The sequence below is a fragment of the Trichechus manatus genome, unplaced genomic scaffold (genome assembly GCF_000243295.1).
Source record: "Trichechus manatus latirostris isolate Lorelei unplaced genomic scaffold, TriManLat1.0 scaffold00080, whole genome shotgun sequence".
Taxonomy (NCBI): domain Eukaryota; kingdom Metazoa; phylum Chordata; class Mammalia; order Sirenia; family Trichechidae; genus Trichechus; species Trichechus manatus.
The window spans coordinates 857043-874517 of NW_004444016.1; the positions used below are offsets into that span (position 1 = coordinate 857043).

The 17475-nt window shown below is 41.1% G+C and overlaps 1 protein-coding gene across 1 annotated transcript in view; it reads right to left on the bottom strand.

The window, feature by feature from the left end:
* Nucleotides 1-17475, bottom strand: part of SLC47A1 (solute carrier family 47 member 1) — a 194367-nt gene that overhangs the window by 113363 nt on the left and 63529 nt on the right. The window contains 6 exon segments of the mRNA XM_023735513.1: nucleotides 2037-2134; nucleotides 3777-3874; nucleotides 6225-6270; nucleotides 7096-7137; nucleotides 8058-8206; nucleotides 12040-12108. Coding sequence (XP_023591281.1) covers nucleotides 2037-2134; nucleotides 3777-3874; nucleotides 6225-6270; nucleotides 7096-7137; nucleotides 8058-8206; nucleotides 12040-12108 — 502 coding nt within the window.

Below are 17475 nucleotides of genomic sequence, written 5' to 3' on the forward strand. Positions count from 1 at the left end.
GCTTTGTGATAGAAATACAGATATATAGAATTGAGAACCTAGAAATAAACTCATAAATTTATGGTCATTGACTTTCGACAAGGGTGCCAACTCCATTCAGTGGAGAAAGAATAGTCTCTTCAACAAATGGTGCTCGGACAACTGAATTTCCACATGCAAAAGAATGAAGTTGGACCTGTACCTCACATCATATACAATAATTAACTCAAAATGGATCAATAACCTAAATACAAGAGCTAATACCATAAAACTCTTAGAAGAAAATATATCATTGGATTCTTAGATATGACACCAAAAGCAAAAGCAACAAAAGAAAAACTAGATAAATCAGGTTTCATCAAAATTAAAAACTTTTGTACATCAAAGGACATTATTAAGAAAGGGAAAAGACAACCTACACAGAATGGGAGAAAATATTTGGAAATCATATATAAGGGCTTAATATCCAGAATGTATAAAGAACTCCTACAATTCAACAATAAAAAGACAATCCAATTTAAAAAAAGGCAAAGGATTTTAACAGACATTTCACCAAAGAAGACATACAAATGGCTGATAAGTGCATGAAATAATGCTCAACATCATTAGTCATTAGGGAAATACAAATCAAAAACACAATGAGATACTACTTCACACCCATTAGGCTGGCTATCATCAAAAAAATGAAAAATAAGCCTTGGCAAGAATGTGGAGATACGGGAACCCTCATGCATTGCTGGTGGGATTGTAAAATGGTGCAACTGCTGTGGAAAATAGTTTGGCAGCTCTTCAAAAGTTAAATATAGAGTTACCGTATTACCCAGCAATTCTACTCCCAGGTATATACCTAAAAGAACTGAAAGCAGTGACTCAAACAGATACTTACACACCAATGTTCATTTACTATAGCCAAAAGTTGGAAACAACCCAAATGTCCATCAACAGATGAATGGATAAACAAAATGAGGTATATAAATACAATGGAATATTATTCAATCAGAAAGAGAAATGATCATGCTTTGACACAGATGATCTTTGAAAATACTATGCTGATGGAACAAACAATATCGTTCTTTTGAGCTCAAAGCTACAGTAATCAAAACAATGTGGTACTAGTATAAGGACAGAAATATACCCAACAACAACAAAAACCCATTGGCGCTGAGTCGATTTTGGCTCATAGCGACCCTATAGGACAGAGCGGAACTGCCCCATAGGGTTTCCAAGCCTGTAATCTTTATGGAAGCTGACTGCCACATCTTTTGTATTGTATGATCCGGCTTATATGAAATACCTAGAATAGGCAAATGCATAGCAACAGAAAGTAGATTATCAGGGGTTGGGGGAGGGAAAATAGGGAGTTATTCGTTAAGGCTATGTTTGGGGTGATAAAAAATGTTTGGAAATAAATAGCGGTGATGGTTGCACAGCATTTGAGAATATAATTAATGCCACTAAACTGAACACTTAAAAATGGTTAAAATGCAAATTTTGTTATATATATTTTACCACAATAATTTTTTTTTAAATGACTCCACCTGGTCTCTCCCTGTCTCTCTCTCTCTCTCTCTCTCTCACACACACACACACACACACACACACATTCTATTTTTAATTTATAAATGCACTTTAAAATATATAAGAGAATTTGGTGAGGTTGTAAGTGGTACTGTTTGTTTACAAGAGTTCGATACCTACAGTTGAAATGATAAGACATTAATCGAACTTCCCCTTCAGAGAACAGAATGATTTGCAAGAGAAAACTTGGAATTGTGTATTTGCAATTTTAGTTCATTAAATATTAATTCTTAAACCCTCAGGAGAGACAAATACAAACAGTCTTTTCTATGAACAAAAGCTGCTTCATGCACATCTTCAAAAACAATCTCATATTGACACTGTACCAGTTATATTTCAGTAACTCAAACATTTCCCATAATTTTTAAATTTCCCGAAAGATAAAAACAAACAAAAACCTCTGGGAAAAAATCTAGAAACCAGAATTATAACTTTCTGAATAACAAATATAATAATGTAAGAAATCAATGTCTCCATACTTCCCCAGGTGTCAACGTAGATTCTTTTCTATCGTACATACAAGAAAAGAAAAGCAGACAGGAAGAACTGGGAAGCTGTGTTGGCCCAAGCAGACCCTCTGAAGGAGAAAAATAACGGCTGTGAGTATATTCCTTCCAAATAGGAAACAACAGATGACCCCGGACAAGTTTATTCTCTGTGCAAGAATCGTAGTTATTTCATGAGCTTAGAACTGCTGGGCTGTCTTCTTTTAATATTTTATGACTGTATCCATTTGTAATAGTCTTGTTTTCCTTCCACCAAGATTGAATTTTGTGGAAGAATCAAATATCACTGTTGATCAATGGAAAAACAACAAAGGATAAAGATTTATCACCTTTTATTGAGTCTTCTAGCAGCTTTAAATAACCCATCAAATATATTCTTGAACAATAGTTAAAAGGTATATATCAAACAGCTACTGTGTTCAAAATACTAGTCTAGGTCACAGTAGTCTTATTTCCCAGGGTTACAGTAAATCTGTGTTCTCTATTTGAAAATAACCTTAGACACTCATCTTTTTTCTTCTGGTTTAGCATTTTAGTATCCTGTCCAGTTCTCATATTTTGATTTATTAATCCATTCTTACATTTTCTTCTCCTTCTATTCACCTGTCTTCCAAAAGTCCTGTGTACATCTGTCCAGGAAACCTGTAAAGGAAGGTCTCTGAAGGGTACACTTGCATACCCACTCAATGTCAAACTTGCTGGCTTGGCTCCCAGCTCCCCCAGCCAGAGCACCTTTCCATTTTCTGGCATAAGAAAATTGTTATAAATGGGTTTTCATTGATTGTTCTTATGTTCCAAGCCCCTCCCCCACTAACCCTTAATTAATGGCTTGTGTGTATGTATACATATATACTGCAACCAACAGTAAGAAATAAATTTATTTACATCATTATCTACATTATTAACATATGTGTACACATACACATCATACATACCTGAAACAAAAGTTTCATGAAAAATATCTCCACAATAGTTGATACATTGATATTTTCTATTCTATTCTAATAAATTTCATTTTCAAAAAGCGCTGGTCATGACCCACTAAACCAATTTTGGTAAGAAAGAAACACACTGCCCTAAAACACCTGTACTCTGTTGGGGCTAGGACTACACATGCTGCCCTGACAACTCTGTAGCCATTCATGAAGGAGGCTGGCTCTGGGCCACTGACCCAGTGGGGTTCTCAAGTGAGGAACAGACAAATCAGCACTATACCAGGAAGTCCACACTGACAGTGTTTTCTGCAGGTGACCCCTCATCTTCTCAAGTTTTGTAAAGACAGAATTTGGCTCAATTGCTTCCAATTCAGAGACACTGGTGAACTCCTATAAGCACTTGCCTCACTCTTCCCTTTACAGGCGCCACCCACCTCCACTCTTCACAGACCCCAGCAACTGCCTTCTCTAGGCTAATTCCAAAGTGTCTTCTTCTAAGACTCTGCCCCTAATCTCCCAAACCACTAACCCATCTAGTCCTCCTTCCAATAGCCTGGGTTAGATGCTCTTCCAGTGTGCTCCCAAGGCACTAGCTCTTACCCCTATCATACACAGCACTGGTCACACTAACTGTACTTGCCTGTTTACCTGTCTGTACTGGGCTGATCTCCCCAAGGACAGGGACGCTGCTCCAGTCTCTTGTGTCCCCAGCGCCTAGGATGGGCCCCAGCACACAGCAGACACTCAGTACTTGTTGAATAAATGGGTCACTGCTTACACCACCCCAAGGTCCAGGACATAGAGCAAAAGGATATTCATGCCCAGGTTGATGACATTCACTGCAATCCCAGTAATAATTTGAGGCAAGATGATGCCCTAAAATCATTTAAAATACATTTTCAAATACTAATTCATCAGGTTGTTAACTAAACATTAGGAGTTAAATAGCCAATGACTTTAAATTATGGCAAAGTTTCACATGACTACAACAGCCAGGGGTTCAAACTCCACAGGTTAAGCATCCAGCCAAGCTCAGTCAGAAGTCTGTAAAATGCTTCTGAGTGACTCAGATAGGTGTGAGGTAACGAACAGCACTTAGTCCTTTGTCCTTGGTTCCCAAGAGATAATCTTTGGAACTTCCTGAGTAACTGAGGTGGCGTAGTGGTTAAGAGCTCATCTGTTAACCAAAAGGTCAGCAGTTCAAATTCACCCACTGCTCCCTGGAAACCCTATGGGGCAGTTCTACTCTGCCCTATAGGGTCACTGGTTTGGTTTGTTATCTAGGCCTAGACTATATACCGGAGGATTTGTGCTAAGGAGTGGGGAGGCTGGCCAGCCAGAAGGACCACCTTGTAGCCTGATATCAGCTGACCTCAGGGAGGAAGACAGTGTGATTTAATCATGCATATGTATTGAGGCCTATATCATGCATATGCAATGAGGTCCCAATCATGACTAGGCAATGAAGCCAATAAAGGCTCTAGAAATGGAAGGTCCAGGAGCTTCCTGGTTGGTGAAAGGTATTGACACATGTGGGAGGGTAGTGTGTCCTTTTTGGAACACAGAAGTTCCAAAAGAGAAACCCTCCCAGACCTCACCCCATACATCTCTTCTTTATGCTGATCCTAATTTGTATCCTTTTGCTATAATAAATCTGTAATCGTAAGTACAGTACTTTCATTCCAGCAAATTATCAAACCCAAAAGCAGTAGTGGGAGCCACCAGGTAGAAGTGAGGGAGCCCCCCAGTTTTGTGACTAGCATCCTGAAGGGGTAGTGGGAAAACCCTGAATTTGTGGCCAGCAGGTCAGAAGTAAGAGTGTCGTGTGGACTCCTGAGCTTGTAGCTTACCGTCTGCCTACCTGGCAGTCTTAAGGACAGTGTCCTTTTAACTAGTGAGACCTGACCTAGCCCCTGTGGCTAGGGTCAGAGAGAGTAAGTGCTGCATGGGCAGCTGGTGTCATAGATGATTGAGAAGTGGGAAAGTGGAGATTTTATTAATGCTCACATTTGGGGGATTGGATTTATGTCAATTTTTATCTACAAAGTAGGTCATAGTTTCCATAACAGTAACACAGAGAGAAAAAAGAGGGGTAATAATCACATGAAGAGTAAATTGGGTCCTGGTATGGGGTGTAAAGGAAAAATTTGGGAGACTCTTGGGCCAAGTTACTTAACTTATCTGAACTTCTCTTTTCTTATCTATAAAACTGGAAGATACACCACCTACCTGTAGGGCTGCAGTCAGCATTCATGTAGTTAAACAAAATACCTAGGCAATGCCTGCTTCACAGAAGGCACCCAGTAAATAAATGTTCATCTTTTTATTTATGGTGCCAAAATCACTCATTTCTTTTGTATATGTTGCCCACTTTACACTAAACCACGCCCTCCAAAAAAAAAAAAACCAGGTGCCATCGAATTGATTCCAACTCACGGCAACCCCATGTGTGTCAGAGGAGAACTCTCCATAGCGTTTTCAGTGGCTGATTTTTCTGAAGTAAATCTTCCAAGGCACCTCTAGGTGAATTCAAACTGCCAGCCTTTCAGTAGTTGCGTGCTTAACCATTTGCATCACCTAAGGACTTTACACCAGTGCTCAAATAAACATTTTCTTTGAAATTTCTACACTTTTTTCCCCTCTGCATTTAAACAGAGTTGACTGCTATCGAAGTAGAATGTATTCCATTCTGGCTTCAATGGACAAAAGGTAAAATAAAGACAAGCATGCTGCTCGCATTTAGATGGACTTGGGAGGAGACAAAGTAAGGCAGAGCACAACCTCTTTTCACCGCCCATATGCTTCTCACCCTCGGCCTGTTCCTGGGCCTCCCCTTCTATCTCTACTGAGAGCACAGTAAACTCCATGCCTTTCAGGAATGTGGCCACAGTAACTGTGCCCTCTCCCTCTGAAACAGAAGCATCAGAGCCCAGTTCCGAAGGCAGATGCAAAGCCAGCAGCCAGCACACAGAAGAGGTAAGGGATGGGGTGTGGGCGGCTGCAGAAAGAAACAACAGGTGATCAGAGAGAAATCCAGTGGACTGATATGAGCATCTCTCCTAGGCTGGACAAAATCCATCTACAAGTACCTAGATATGCCAGGTGAAAAGCTCCGGTGTAGAGCTGCAGAAAAAAATTTATAAATTACTTTTATAGGAAATGTCCTAAAAATATTTACTATACATTTCCAGTATTATGGAATAAAGATAAAAAAAAAAACCTATACCTGACTTTGTAAATATCTTGTCTGCAGGTGGAACAGGAATGTTACCTAAAAGATTAAATAGAAAAACAAACATCTCTCAAATCTCTCAAAACAAAAGTATAATTCCAACAGTCTACTTTGCTTGTTTTTTAATAAGACACTTCTTCTTGATTTAAAAAAAAAAAAAGTTGTCCTGTAGTCAAGCCTGACTTATGGCAACCCCCTACGTGTCAGAGTAGGACTGTGCTCCATAGGGTTTTTAATGGCTGATTTTTTGGAAGCAGATTGCCAGGCCTTTCTTCCAAGGTACTTCTGGGTATACTCAAACTTCCAATATTTCAGTTAGTAGCAAGTATGTTAACTGTTTGCACCAGCCAGGGACTCCTTCCTCTTGATATGTGGCCTCGAATTCTGAGAGCCAGGGCACTAGCTATTTGCATTTTTCTAGAGTATATAAAAGATTTACTCCCTGAAGAAGTGACAGACAAATTTGAACTGGCTGAAGCAGAAGCTGCTGCTCTGACACAGTGAACAGCTCTGAGGGTGCCTGTTGGTAGCACTTCATCAAATCCCAGAGGCTCTCATCTAAGAAAGCATTTTAATTCACTTGCGATCAAAAGTAACCACAGAACAAGGAGTCAGGAAGGACATTTCTTTCCCTCATGAATGTCTGTATTTAGTTTAAGCTGCTGGACATCAAAGTGGTACAAGTTCTGAGAATCAGTGAAGTAGGGATAGCAGGTCCAAAAAATACATGTTGAACTTTTGCATAAATACTACTATGATAAAATAAACAAACAAAAAGGGATGGGAGGAGAGGCATGCACATGACTACATCCATGAGCTACTTCATGTAATGAAACATAAGAACATTCTAGAGTTGAAACTTATGGGAAAAGCAGGAATAAAAATCATCACATAAACCTGGGCTATCCTGAAATAAACAAAAAACAGCTTTCAGTTAGTATTAATCAATTGCTGGCCATGCTGTTTTCAAATGGAAGAGATTTAATAGCAGTTAAACGCAGGGCTTTGAACCGGTTTCGTCCAGTTTCACCCCCTGCTGAGAATTTGCATTTCCACCCCAGATATACTGAAGCAGAATCTACATTTTAATAAGATCCCCAGGCGATTGTTATGTATCCCTAGGTGATTCTTATGTGTACATAAGGTTTTGTTAAAAGGTAGATTCTGATTCAGTATATCTGGGGTGGAAATGCAAATTCTCCACAGGAGACTGAGCTGGACGAACCAGTTCTAAGCCCTGATTAAAAGTGATTGTTTTTCTACAACCTAAGTAACATTGCATTAGGCATGCTGAATGTCTACTTCCTAAAGGGCAGCCTGACAACTTCACATTTTTCAGCTCCTCAGTATAAAGGGTGCAATGAACATAGAAAAATGAAATAAAACTTAGGCAAAATTCAGAAACTTTTTGAAAGAGTCAGGACTGCAGCTATACCTCACAATGAAGCAAGACAAACAGCCTTCTAGAAAGGAGAGACTTCTCTTTGCATCCATATACCCCAAGAATAATACCAGAGAGCACTCGGGAACTGTAGGTTTAGGGAAAAAAAACCAACAACTCTAAAAATGAAAGTGAAGGCTGTTCTACTTTTGTCAGGGGAAAAATACTTATGCATTTACAAAACACCAAAATGGAGGAATTACATGAAAAGTAGACTAGGGCCAAGTGGTCCCTGCCAACTCTAGGATTCTATGGTCCACAGTTACAGCTTCCATTTTCACAAGAGTTCAAATCCAGATAATCAGTTGAAAATGCAGACAGAGGTGAGATGACCAGAGAGCCACTTACTCTTAACATAGAATTCTGGAATTAGAGAGGATGCTGACCTAGAGACTTCAAGATCTTGTTTTAAGAGCAAGAGGATGCACTCAGTGTTGATGAAGATGGCCCAGCAAGGAAAGCAGCACAGCATCAAAATGAGGATTCCTCTTTGAAATATGACCCCTACATGTTTTAGGTTCTTGCCTCCAAAGGACTTGAGAAAACAAATACAACCATAAAGAATGCCACAGTATACTGGACAGTGCATTGCCAACAGCTCCTCCTAAGGGGAAACTGCCCCACCTGCCCACCCTGCTGCCAAAGGCAGCCATTGTTTCTACCATCTCCTCCCTAGTCAAGCCACAGCTGATGGGACCAAGGATGAACATCAAAGCCAAGGGCAGCCAACGAGCTAGCTCACCACCTCTGGCATTTTAAACATGTCCTGGAACCATCAGACCCCTACTCCTTGGAACTGGGGCTTTTAAACATATAAGGTATTGGCAGCAGAAACTGAAGCTTAAAAGGTGCAGGTAGAACTGGGCCCACGTTAGAGTCTTCCAGATTCATTCAGCAAATATTTGTTGAACTCCTACTGAGTGCTAGGCATATTCGAGGCACTGCAATGAACAAAAGAGGAAAAAGCCCCTGCCCTCATGAAGCTTACATTCTAGAGGGATGGAGAGACAGACAATAAACGAGATACATATCCGAGCTCCTGAGTATATGTGTCTATTATATGGTGATAAGTGGTATGGAGAAAAATCAATCAGGGAAGGGGGACAGAGTGTTGGAGGGGGAGTGCAATTTTTTAAATGGTGATCAGGGAAGGTGTCACTGAAAAGGTGATATTCAAGGGTAGCCCTGGTGATAAGAGAATGAACCATGGTGGATATCTGGGAGAAGGCACAGCATGAGCAACCAGTGTGGCTGGAAACCAGAGTCCTGCAGGGCAGCAGGAGAGTGATTGGGGTGGGGGGGTTAGATCACATAAGGCCTCATCAGCCTCCACAAGAACTTTGTCTTCCACCCTGAGTGACAGCAGCTTTACTGGAGAGTTCTGCACAGAGGAGCACCATAGTCTGATTGAAGTTCAACAGAGTTATAAGGGGATAGGAGCCATGAGGAAGCAGAAGCTGACAGGTCACAGCATAGGGTAGGGCATAGTCAATGGAAGCACAACAGAGTAGCAGAGATGGAGAGGAGCTGGTCCCTAGAACAGCTTTGGCTCTTGACACCTTGTGGAATCTAGGCCATGTGTATTCTTTCTAAGTTCCTTTTCAAGTAACCTGAATGACTATCTCTTTCCTGCAACCAAAAAGAGTCTATCTTAAACATACATTAAAATAGATTTCCCCCCAAAAAACAACTTTAAAATAAAATTTCATATCCTATACCATGTCAACCCAGTGCTAACTTTGGCCTAAATTACATTAAGTACGTCAGAGCCATGCTCAGCCTAGCCTGTAAAAACTATCTCAGAATACCTCATGTACAAACTGCTGAGGAGCTGAGTGACAGAATACACCACATACGTTCCATGCTTCCCCTTTCTTGGCACACTGCCCCATCCTCAGTCTTCCAGACTTTGTGTTTAAAGGCAGGACTCATCCATTCATGCATCTATCATTCATCCATCCATCCACCCATCTACCAATGCATCCACTCATCTACCAGTGCATCCACTCATCCCCCATGTACCCATCCATCCATGCATCCATCCATCCACATTTACACATCCATCTACCCATGCATACATCATCCATTCATACATCATACATACCTCCATCATACATCCATCCATCCATGCATCATCCATTCATCCATCCATGCATTCATCCACCCTTGCATCCATCTACCCACCCACCCATACATCCATCCATCCATCCACCCATGCATCCATCCATACATCCATACATGCACACATGCATGCATCCATCCATCCCTCTCACTTATTCAACAAATTTTCAAGGTACCCACAATACAGAAAGCACAATGCTAAACCCTAGAGATTTTAAGACTGAAAGGTATACATTCCCTTTCCCCCTAAGGTGCTCAGAGTCCAGTGTGGGAAGCCATTATGGTTCTAGATTAGGTGGGCAAGATGGAAAACAGTGCCAGGGATAAATAGCCTAGACCAGAATCTGCCTCTGCTCTGATGATGCTGGTACACCAACCCAGAGTTCCCAGTCCAGGGACAGATGTTGTTGTCCTGGACCAGGGTATTGGCAATAAGGCTGGACAGAAATGATCATACTCAAGAAATATTAAGAAGTCAAAATCGATACAAACCAAAAGTTCTACTAATATGTGGAGATGGGAGATGAAGAAGGTTTCTGGCTTGAGTAGTGAGTGGTGTTCTTCCTGAGAGGAAATCCTAGAGAAGAAACATCTATCCTTATAAACTGTAAAACAAAAATGCACCCTCTAAATTAAAGGACAATAATCACCCTGTCAACCAAGGAAGCTTAGAACCTGGTTTCTCTTAAACAACATGGCATGTTTCAATTATTTCTACATTGAAAAGTTAAGTTGTATTTAATATCTAAAGATGCTGCCCCTGATTTACAGGATATGCATTTAATAATAACAGCAAACATATACTGAGCACTTACTATGTGCCAGGCACTGTCTTAGGCCCTTCACAGGCAGGATGTTATTAATACTGCTCCCATTTTATGAATAACCTGAGCTACAGAAAGAGTGGAAAAGACTAATGAGTTTAGTTCTGGTTGGGCTGAGTTTGAGATGCAGGTATATTTGAGATGTCCAGGAGATAATTCAATATTTGAATCTGGTACTCAGGAGAGATATGTGGGCAGAAGATGGAAAATTGGGGGTTTCAACACCAAAGTGGAGACAGAAGCCGCAGGAAAGTAGAAGGTGAGGGGTTGGGAGGATCTCTGGAGGAAAGTCACACTTGAGGGGCAAGTCACTAGAGTTTTCGATCATGAAAACCAAAGGAATGTTTCAAAAAGCAGGAGGTGTCAAGTGGGTTAAGGACTGTAAAGTGTTCACCTGATGATTTAGTCACCAGAGGCCCTGAAGAAACCAGGTTGAGAGGAATGGGCAGGAATGGGAAAGTATCAGACGGGACTGAGTTGAGAGTGGGAAGTCAGGAAAGGGAATGCAAATAACATTTTCAAGAAACTTAGCTGTGAAGGAGAGGAGAGACAGAGTGATGGTGTGGTGAGGTGGTGGGTGAAGGGAGAGTGGTGTTAGGTAGGAAAGATCGGACAGAGAGGAGCAAGGAAAACAGGGTCCTGGAGAAGATAAAAACCCCCGGGACAGAATTAATAAAGCTCACTCTACTTACGGTGTTGGCGAAGAATACTGAATATACCATGGAATGCCAGAAGAACAAGCAAATCTGTCTTGGAAGAAGTACAGCCAGAAGCTCCTTAGAAGCAAGGATGGCAAGACTTCATCTCACATACTTTGGACATGTTATCAGGAAGGACCAGTCCCTGGAGAACAACATCATGCTTAGTAAAGTAGAGGCTCAGCGAAAAAGAGGAAGACCTCATTGAGATGCATTGACACAGTGGCTGCAACAATGGGCTCAAACATAGCAACAATTGTGAGGATGGCGGAAGACCAAGCAGTGTTCCGCTCTGTTGTACATAGGGTCACTATGAGTCTGAAAGGTCTCGACAGCACCTAACAACAACAACTCTACTTGTATTTACAGTTATTCCAATACAAACCAAACCAGTTGCCATTGAGTCGATTCCAATTCATGGCAACCCTGTTTCAGAGCAGAACTGTGCTCCCTAGGGTTTTCAAAGGCTATGACTTTTCAGAAATAGATCGCCAGGGCTCCCAAACACCTCTGGGTAGATTCAAACTGCCAACCTTTCAGTTAGTAGCTGAGCGCTTAACTATTTGTGCCACTCAGGGAATACTATTTGCAGTCATTACCAGCATCGTATTTGACAGATAAAAGACAATAACAAGTATTAGAGGGGATATTTCCCTATACAGTCTCTAAGATGAAAGGTAACTAACAAAAAAAGTATATGGGTGGGGGTGAGGACTCTCACTCACCTGGCTCATTAGTGTGTCACAAGCTGAGGCTAAACCTGTTCCAGCTGAAATCCCAGTAACATTCACAATCTGCAAAAAATAGCAGACCAGGTGCAGTAAACATTCAGGGGAACTATGCAAGAACAGAGTCATGTCAAACAACTCCCTTTCTAAAGAAGAAACCTCAACAAGTTTATCTCTAAAGAACAACCCAGAAGTGTACACTTAAGGCTCTATATTGCAGATTAAAAGAGTGTCCATGTCTATCCGTCTCAACTATAAAACAAAAATACACCCTCTAACTAAAGGACAATAATCACCCTGTGTAACCAGAGAAGCTTACCAAAAAAAAAAACCCATTGCCATTGAGCTGATTCCAACTCACAGTGACCCTATAGGACAGAGGGTAACTGCCCCATAGAGTTTCCAAGGCTATGATTTTTACGGAAGCAGACTGCCACATCTTTGTTCCATGGAGAGGCTAATCGGTTTGAACCGCCAACCTTTTGGTTAGCAGCCGAGCGTTTAACCACTGTGCCACCAGGGTTCCTTCCAGGGAAGCTTACCGAAAAGAAAAAAAACCAAACCCATTGCTGTTGATTCCGACTCATAGTAACCCTATAGGACAGAGTAGAACTGTCCCATAGGGTTTCCAAGGAGTGCCCGGTGGATTTGAACTGCCCACCTTTTGGTTAGTAGCCGAACTCTTAACCACTACACCACCAGGATTTCCCAGGGAAGCTTAGAACCTAGTTTTTCTTAAACAACACAGATGTTAAAATTATTTCTACATATAAAAGTTAATCTGTGCTTAATATCTAAAGATGCTGCCCCTGACCTGTAGGATGTGTATTTAATAATAACAGCAAATATTTACTAAGCACCTACTATGTGCCAGGCACTGTCTTAAGCCCTTCACAGACATGTTGCTATTATCACTGCTCCCATTTTATAGATACCCTTAGTTACAGAAAGTTGATGTCACTTGCCCGAGGTTACTCAGATGGTGACGTGAAATGGGATTAGATTTGTGTTATCCTGTCTACAGACCCTCACCCAACCCCCATGACACCCAAGGGCACGGAGGGTAACCTGCAGGTATGGGAGAGGGTCTAAATGTGCTGTTTTACAACACAGCAGGGGAAGTGGAAAGAACACAGGGCTAGAGGCCAGAAGATCCTCATTTTCATCCTGGTTCTCACATTTAGTGGCCAGATAAGTTCACTTCAGTGAGCTATCCATTTTCTCATATGTGTAAAAACAGATGAGACTACTATCCCCAGACCAACTGATCTTAAAAGGCTGCCCTGGAAAAAGATTAGTCCAAAGGACTAATGGACCACAGCTACCACGGCCTCTACCAGACTGAGTCCAGTACAGCTAGATGGTGCCTGGCTATCACCACTGACTGCTCTGACTGGGATCACAATAGAGGGCCCTGGACAGAGCTGGAAAAGGATGTAGAACAAAATTCTAACTCACAAAAAAGAAGACCAGATTTACTGGCCTGACAGACTGAAGGAACCCTGAGAGAATGGCCCCCAGACACCCTTTTAGCTCAGTGGTGAAGTCATTCCCGAAGTTCACCATTCAGCCAGGGATTGGACAGTCTCATAAAACAAAACAGGACTAATGAGGCACAGCAGTCCAGGGACAGGAACTAGAAAGCAGGAAGGAGACAGGAAAGCTGGTAATAGGGTACCCAAGGTTGAGAAGGGACGGTGTTGACATGTCATGGGGTTGTTTAGCATTGTCAAAGGGCAATATGTGTACTAAGTGTTTAATGAGAAACTATTTGTTCTGAAAACCTTCATCTAAGGTATCAAAAAAAAAAAAAAAGAATTATCTATGTGAGATCAAATTGACAACAGCAACTCAAAAGGTTTGATGGGAAGCCTAGGGGGCAGTGAGTTGAAGATAATGGTGATGGAATAATTTGGAAAAAGATAGTGAGAATAGCAGCACAACTGGAAGAATGTAATTGATGTCACTGAATTGTACATGTAGAAACTTTTGAAACGGTGCAACTTTGGCTATGTATATTTTCACCAAAAAAAAGGTCCTCCAAGGTCAAGAAGGGAGAGTGTTGACATGTCATGGGGTTGTTAACCAATGTCATAAAACAATATATGTACTCGCTGTTTAATGAGAAACTATTTGTTCTGTAGACCTTCATCTAAAGTACAATTAAAAAATTTTTTTATTTAAAAAAAAAAGTGGGGAAAAAACAAAGGCTGTCCTGGGGATTAAATGAAAATGAATGTGCAAATACTGAAAAGGATTGTAAAGTTCAGCGCACAATAAAGCCAACTCCGACTCATGGCAACCCCAAGTTTGTCAGGGTAGAACTGTGCTCCACAGGGTTTTCAATGGCTGATTTTTTGGAAGTAGATCATTAGGCCTTTCTTTTGAGGCACCTCTGGGTGGATCTGAACTTCCAACCTCTCTGTAAGCAGCTGAACACATTAACCATTTGTTCCACCCAGGGACTTCACAACTCTAGCCCTAGTAACCACAAACTCTAATCCCCAGGTGGTCAGTAACAGGTCATACACAGAGCGAGCACCATAGGAGGCAAGAGCCTCAATCTCAGCGGAAGCCAAAGGTTCATGGCAGGATAAGGACCAGGGCACAACGACACCAAGACCCTGTCCTAAATTCCATGCCAGCACAGTGTCGTGACAAAGCTCCAAAACGACTTAGACTTCTAGGAAAAGACAAAGGTGAAGAACACACATTTCTGAAAAGTTTTGTATTAAAAAAAAAAGTTACACATGAGTCTTTTTTTATAAACTGACTAACTCAGTTTGGTTGAGGTGGGATATTAATTTTCCTCTACAGCCTGAGTTGAGTTAGAGCTGTGTTCTTGGTGATCAACAAGTTCGTTGATTTTACCAAACTGAGCTCTAATGTTGTTTAGACCTTTAGCTTATAATGCATGGCATTATAATAAAGGACTGTACAAAAACTGTTACTGCATCTGTTGCAGCAAGTTGTCTAGCAAGTGTCCACTTTATGAGAATCTTCAAGAGAAATGTCCCTACGTCTCAGTATGAACAAAAGCTATCCTTCTCCAAAATAAAGTATCATGCAAGTAGGGAGCTTACAGTAAAATTTGCAGCCTATCTTGTGCTAATCTTACCCTCAGCTTGAATCTTTTTCCATCATGTTACTTTGACTCGATTCTACCAGCTATTTATTTATCCTTCTGTATTTAATGTATTTTTGTAAACTAGCTCAAACTCTTTGTGGAACAAGATGAGGTATAAATAAATATTCTTTTATTTAAAAAACAAACATTTGGAAATAGACGGAGGTGACAGGTGCACAACTTTGTGAATGTAATTAATGCCACTGAACTGTATACTTAAAAACGGTTAAAATGGTAAATTTTGTTATATATATATTTTACCATGATCAAATTAAAGACACACTTTTGTAAAACCTTTCATCCCATCTAGAATATCTGACAAGGTAAAAAAAAAAAAAGTATCTGCTTTCATATAAAGAGTTTTATTGAAATTGAGCCTATTGTCATCTTAGCAGTTAGTTACAACTTAACAGCAGATTAAAAGCCAACTATCACCATCCATTTGCCAAGGAAGATGAGTACTGATCTACCTCATCAACAGAAATTCCTGTCTTTGGAACATACTAGCCTTCCCACACACCATACTCAGGCCGTTCTACATAATTTTGGATTTGTATTTACTCTATTCCTATTTTTTTAATATCAGAAAATAGAAAAACTTCCACCACTTCTCATCATTGGATGACTTGGGGGAAAAACAGAAAAAAGGGGGGAAGGAAATCAACACAAACAACATATAAAATCTTAATTTAGCCCCCCCCCCGCCAAGATATATTTTTTAATGGATTTAATAAAATAAATGAAACAACAGGGGTCACAAGACTACACAAATACACAACTGTAATGTTTTAACCCTCACCATTTACAGAATGGAAAAGGGTAAAGACGTAGGGTTGAAGGAGGGAAGAAGAGATCAGTGTGGGAGATGCTGAGGAGAGAGCTGCTCACAGCAGCAGCACACCTGACCTATGTGTTTCTCTGAAATCTTTGGTAGGGCCAGGTCTGTACCAGGAACCAAGCTATGCAAAAATGAAGACGAGCTTGCAGATCAGTAGGAGAGAAAAATGGAGACAGAATGTCAGCAGAACACAGCAAGTGCCTGACAGAGGCAAGCACAGGACTCAGGGTGCAGGGTGCTCTGGGCCCTGTGGGGTCTCCAGAGGATGTTTTCTGGCGATGCCCCCTACGCTGTGTCTACAAGGACATGTGTGAGTTAATCAGGAGACCAGCGCAGTCCAGAGCTCACACATAAGAAACTGCAAGGACAAAGAGGGGTGTGGGGTGGGCACGAGGCCGAGACAAATGGAGGCCGAGATGCCTGGACTTCATTAGTCAGGTGATGGGGAGCACTGAAGGGTTGTAAGCTGGAGTGACATGATTGGATCTGAGGTTTAGACTCAAGCTGCAGAATGGAGGAGGGCAGGATGGAGTCACGGCTAGAGGAGGAGAGGCCAGTTAGGCACCAGAGATAGCAGGACCCAGAAGAAAGGGAGTGATTTTAAGAAATTTTGGAAATAAAGTTACCAGGGCTTGCTAACTGATGGAGATGTGGGGTACAGACACAGAAAAAGTGTCTAGAGTACTCCCAGGGGAAGATGATCACTTTAGCTGCAAGTATAGAGTCTGAAGAGTCCCTGGTGTACTGAAGTTGGTATATCCTGCAAGCTGTTAAAGAGATGAGTTAGAAGCCCCGGTCAAGGACAGAGATACAGAATTGGGAAACACCAATAAAGAAAGGACATTAAAAACAAAAAAAAGAGAGAGGAAGGGAAAGAGAGAGAGAGAGAAGGAGAAGTCCAACTATCAGAGACGTAGCAAGAAAACCAAGAAAGGACAGAGAGGGAAAAGCAGCGTGGCAGGTTCCAGAGGCCAAGAAAGGGCAATTTCTCTGGGTATGGCAAAGAGGAGGTCACTGACAACTTCTGTCACAGCAGATTAAATGGAGCAGTGGGAGAACAGAGACCAGACTGCAATAGGGAGAAAACAGAGATATAATGGCAACTTTCTGGTCAAAAGCATAGACAGAAAGAGGCCAGAGGGAGAGATTGGGCTAAGAGGATATAAGTAGATGGAACCAATTTTTTTTTTTTTTTTTGTACTTCAGGTGAAGATTTACAGAACAAATAGTTTCTCATTAAATAGTAGTGCACATATTGTTTTATGACATTGGTTAACAACCCCATGACATGTCAACCCTCTCCCTTCACGAACTTTTTTTTTTTTGGTGAAAATATACATACCCAAAGATACACCATTTCTACGTGCACAGTTCAGTGACATCGACTACGCTCTTCCAATTGTGCTGCTATTCTCACTTTAGATGAAGGCTTACAGAACAAAATAGTTTCTCATTAAACAGTTAGTAC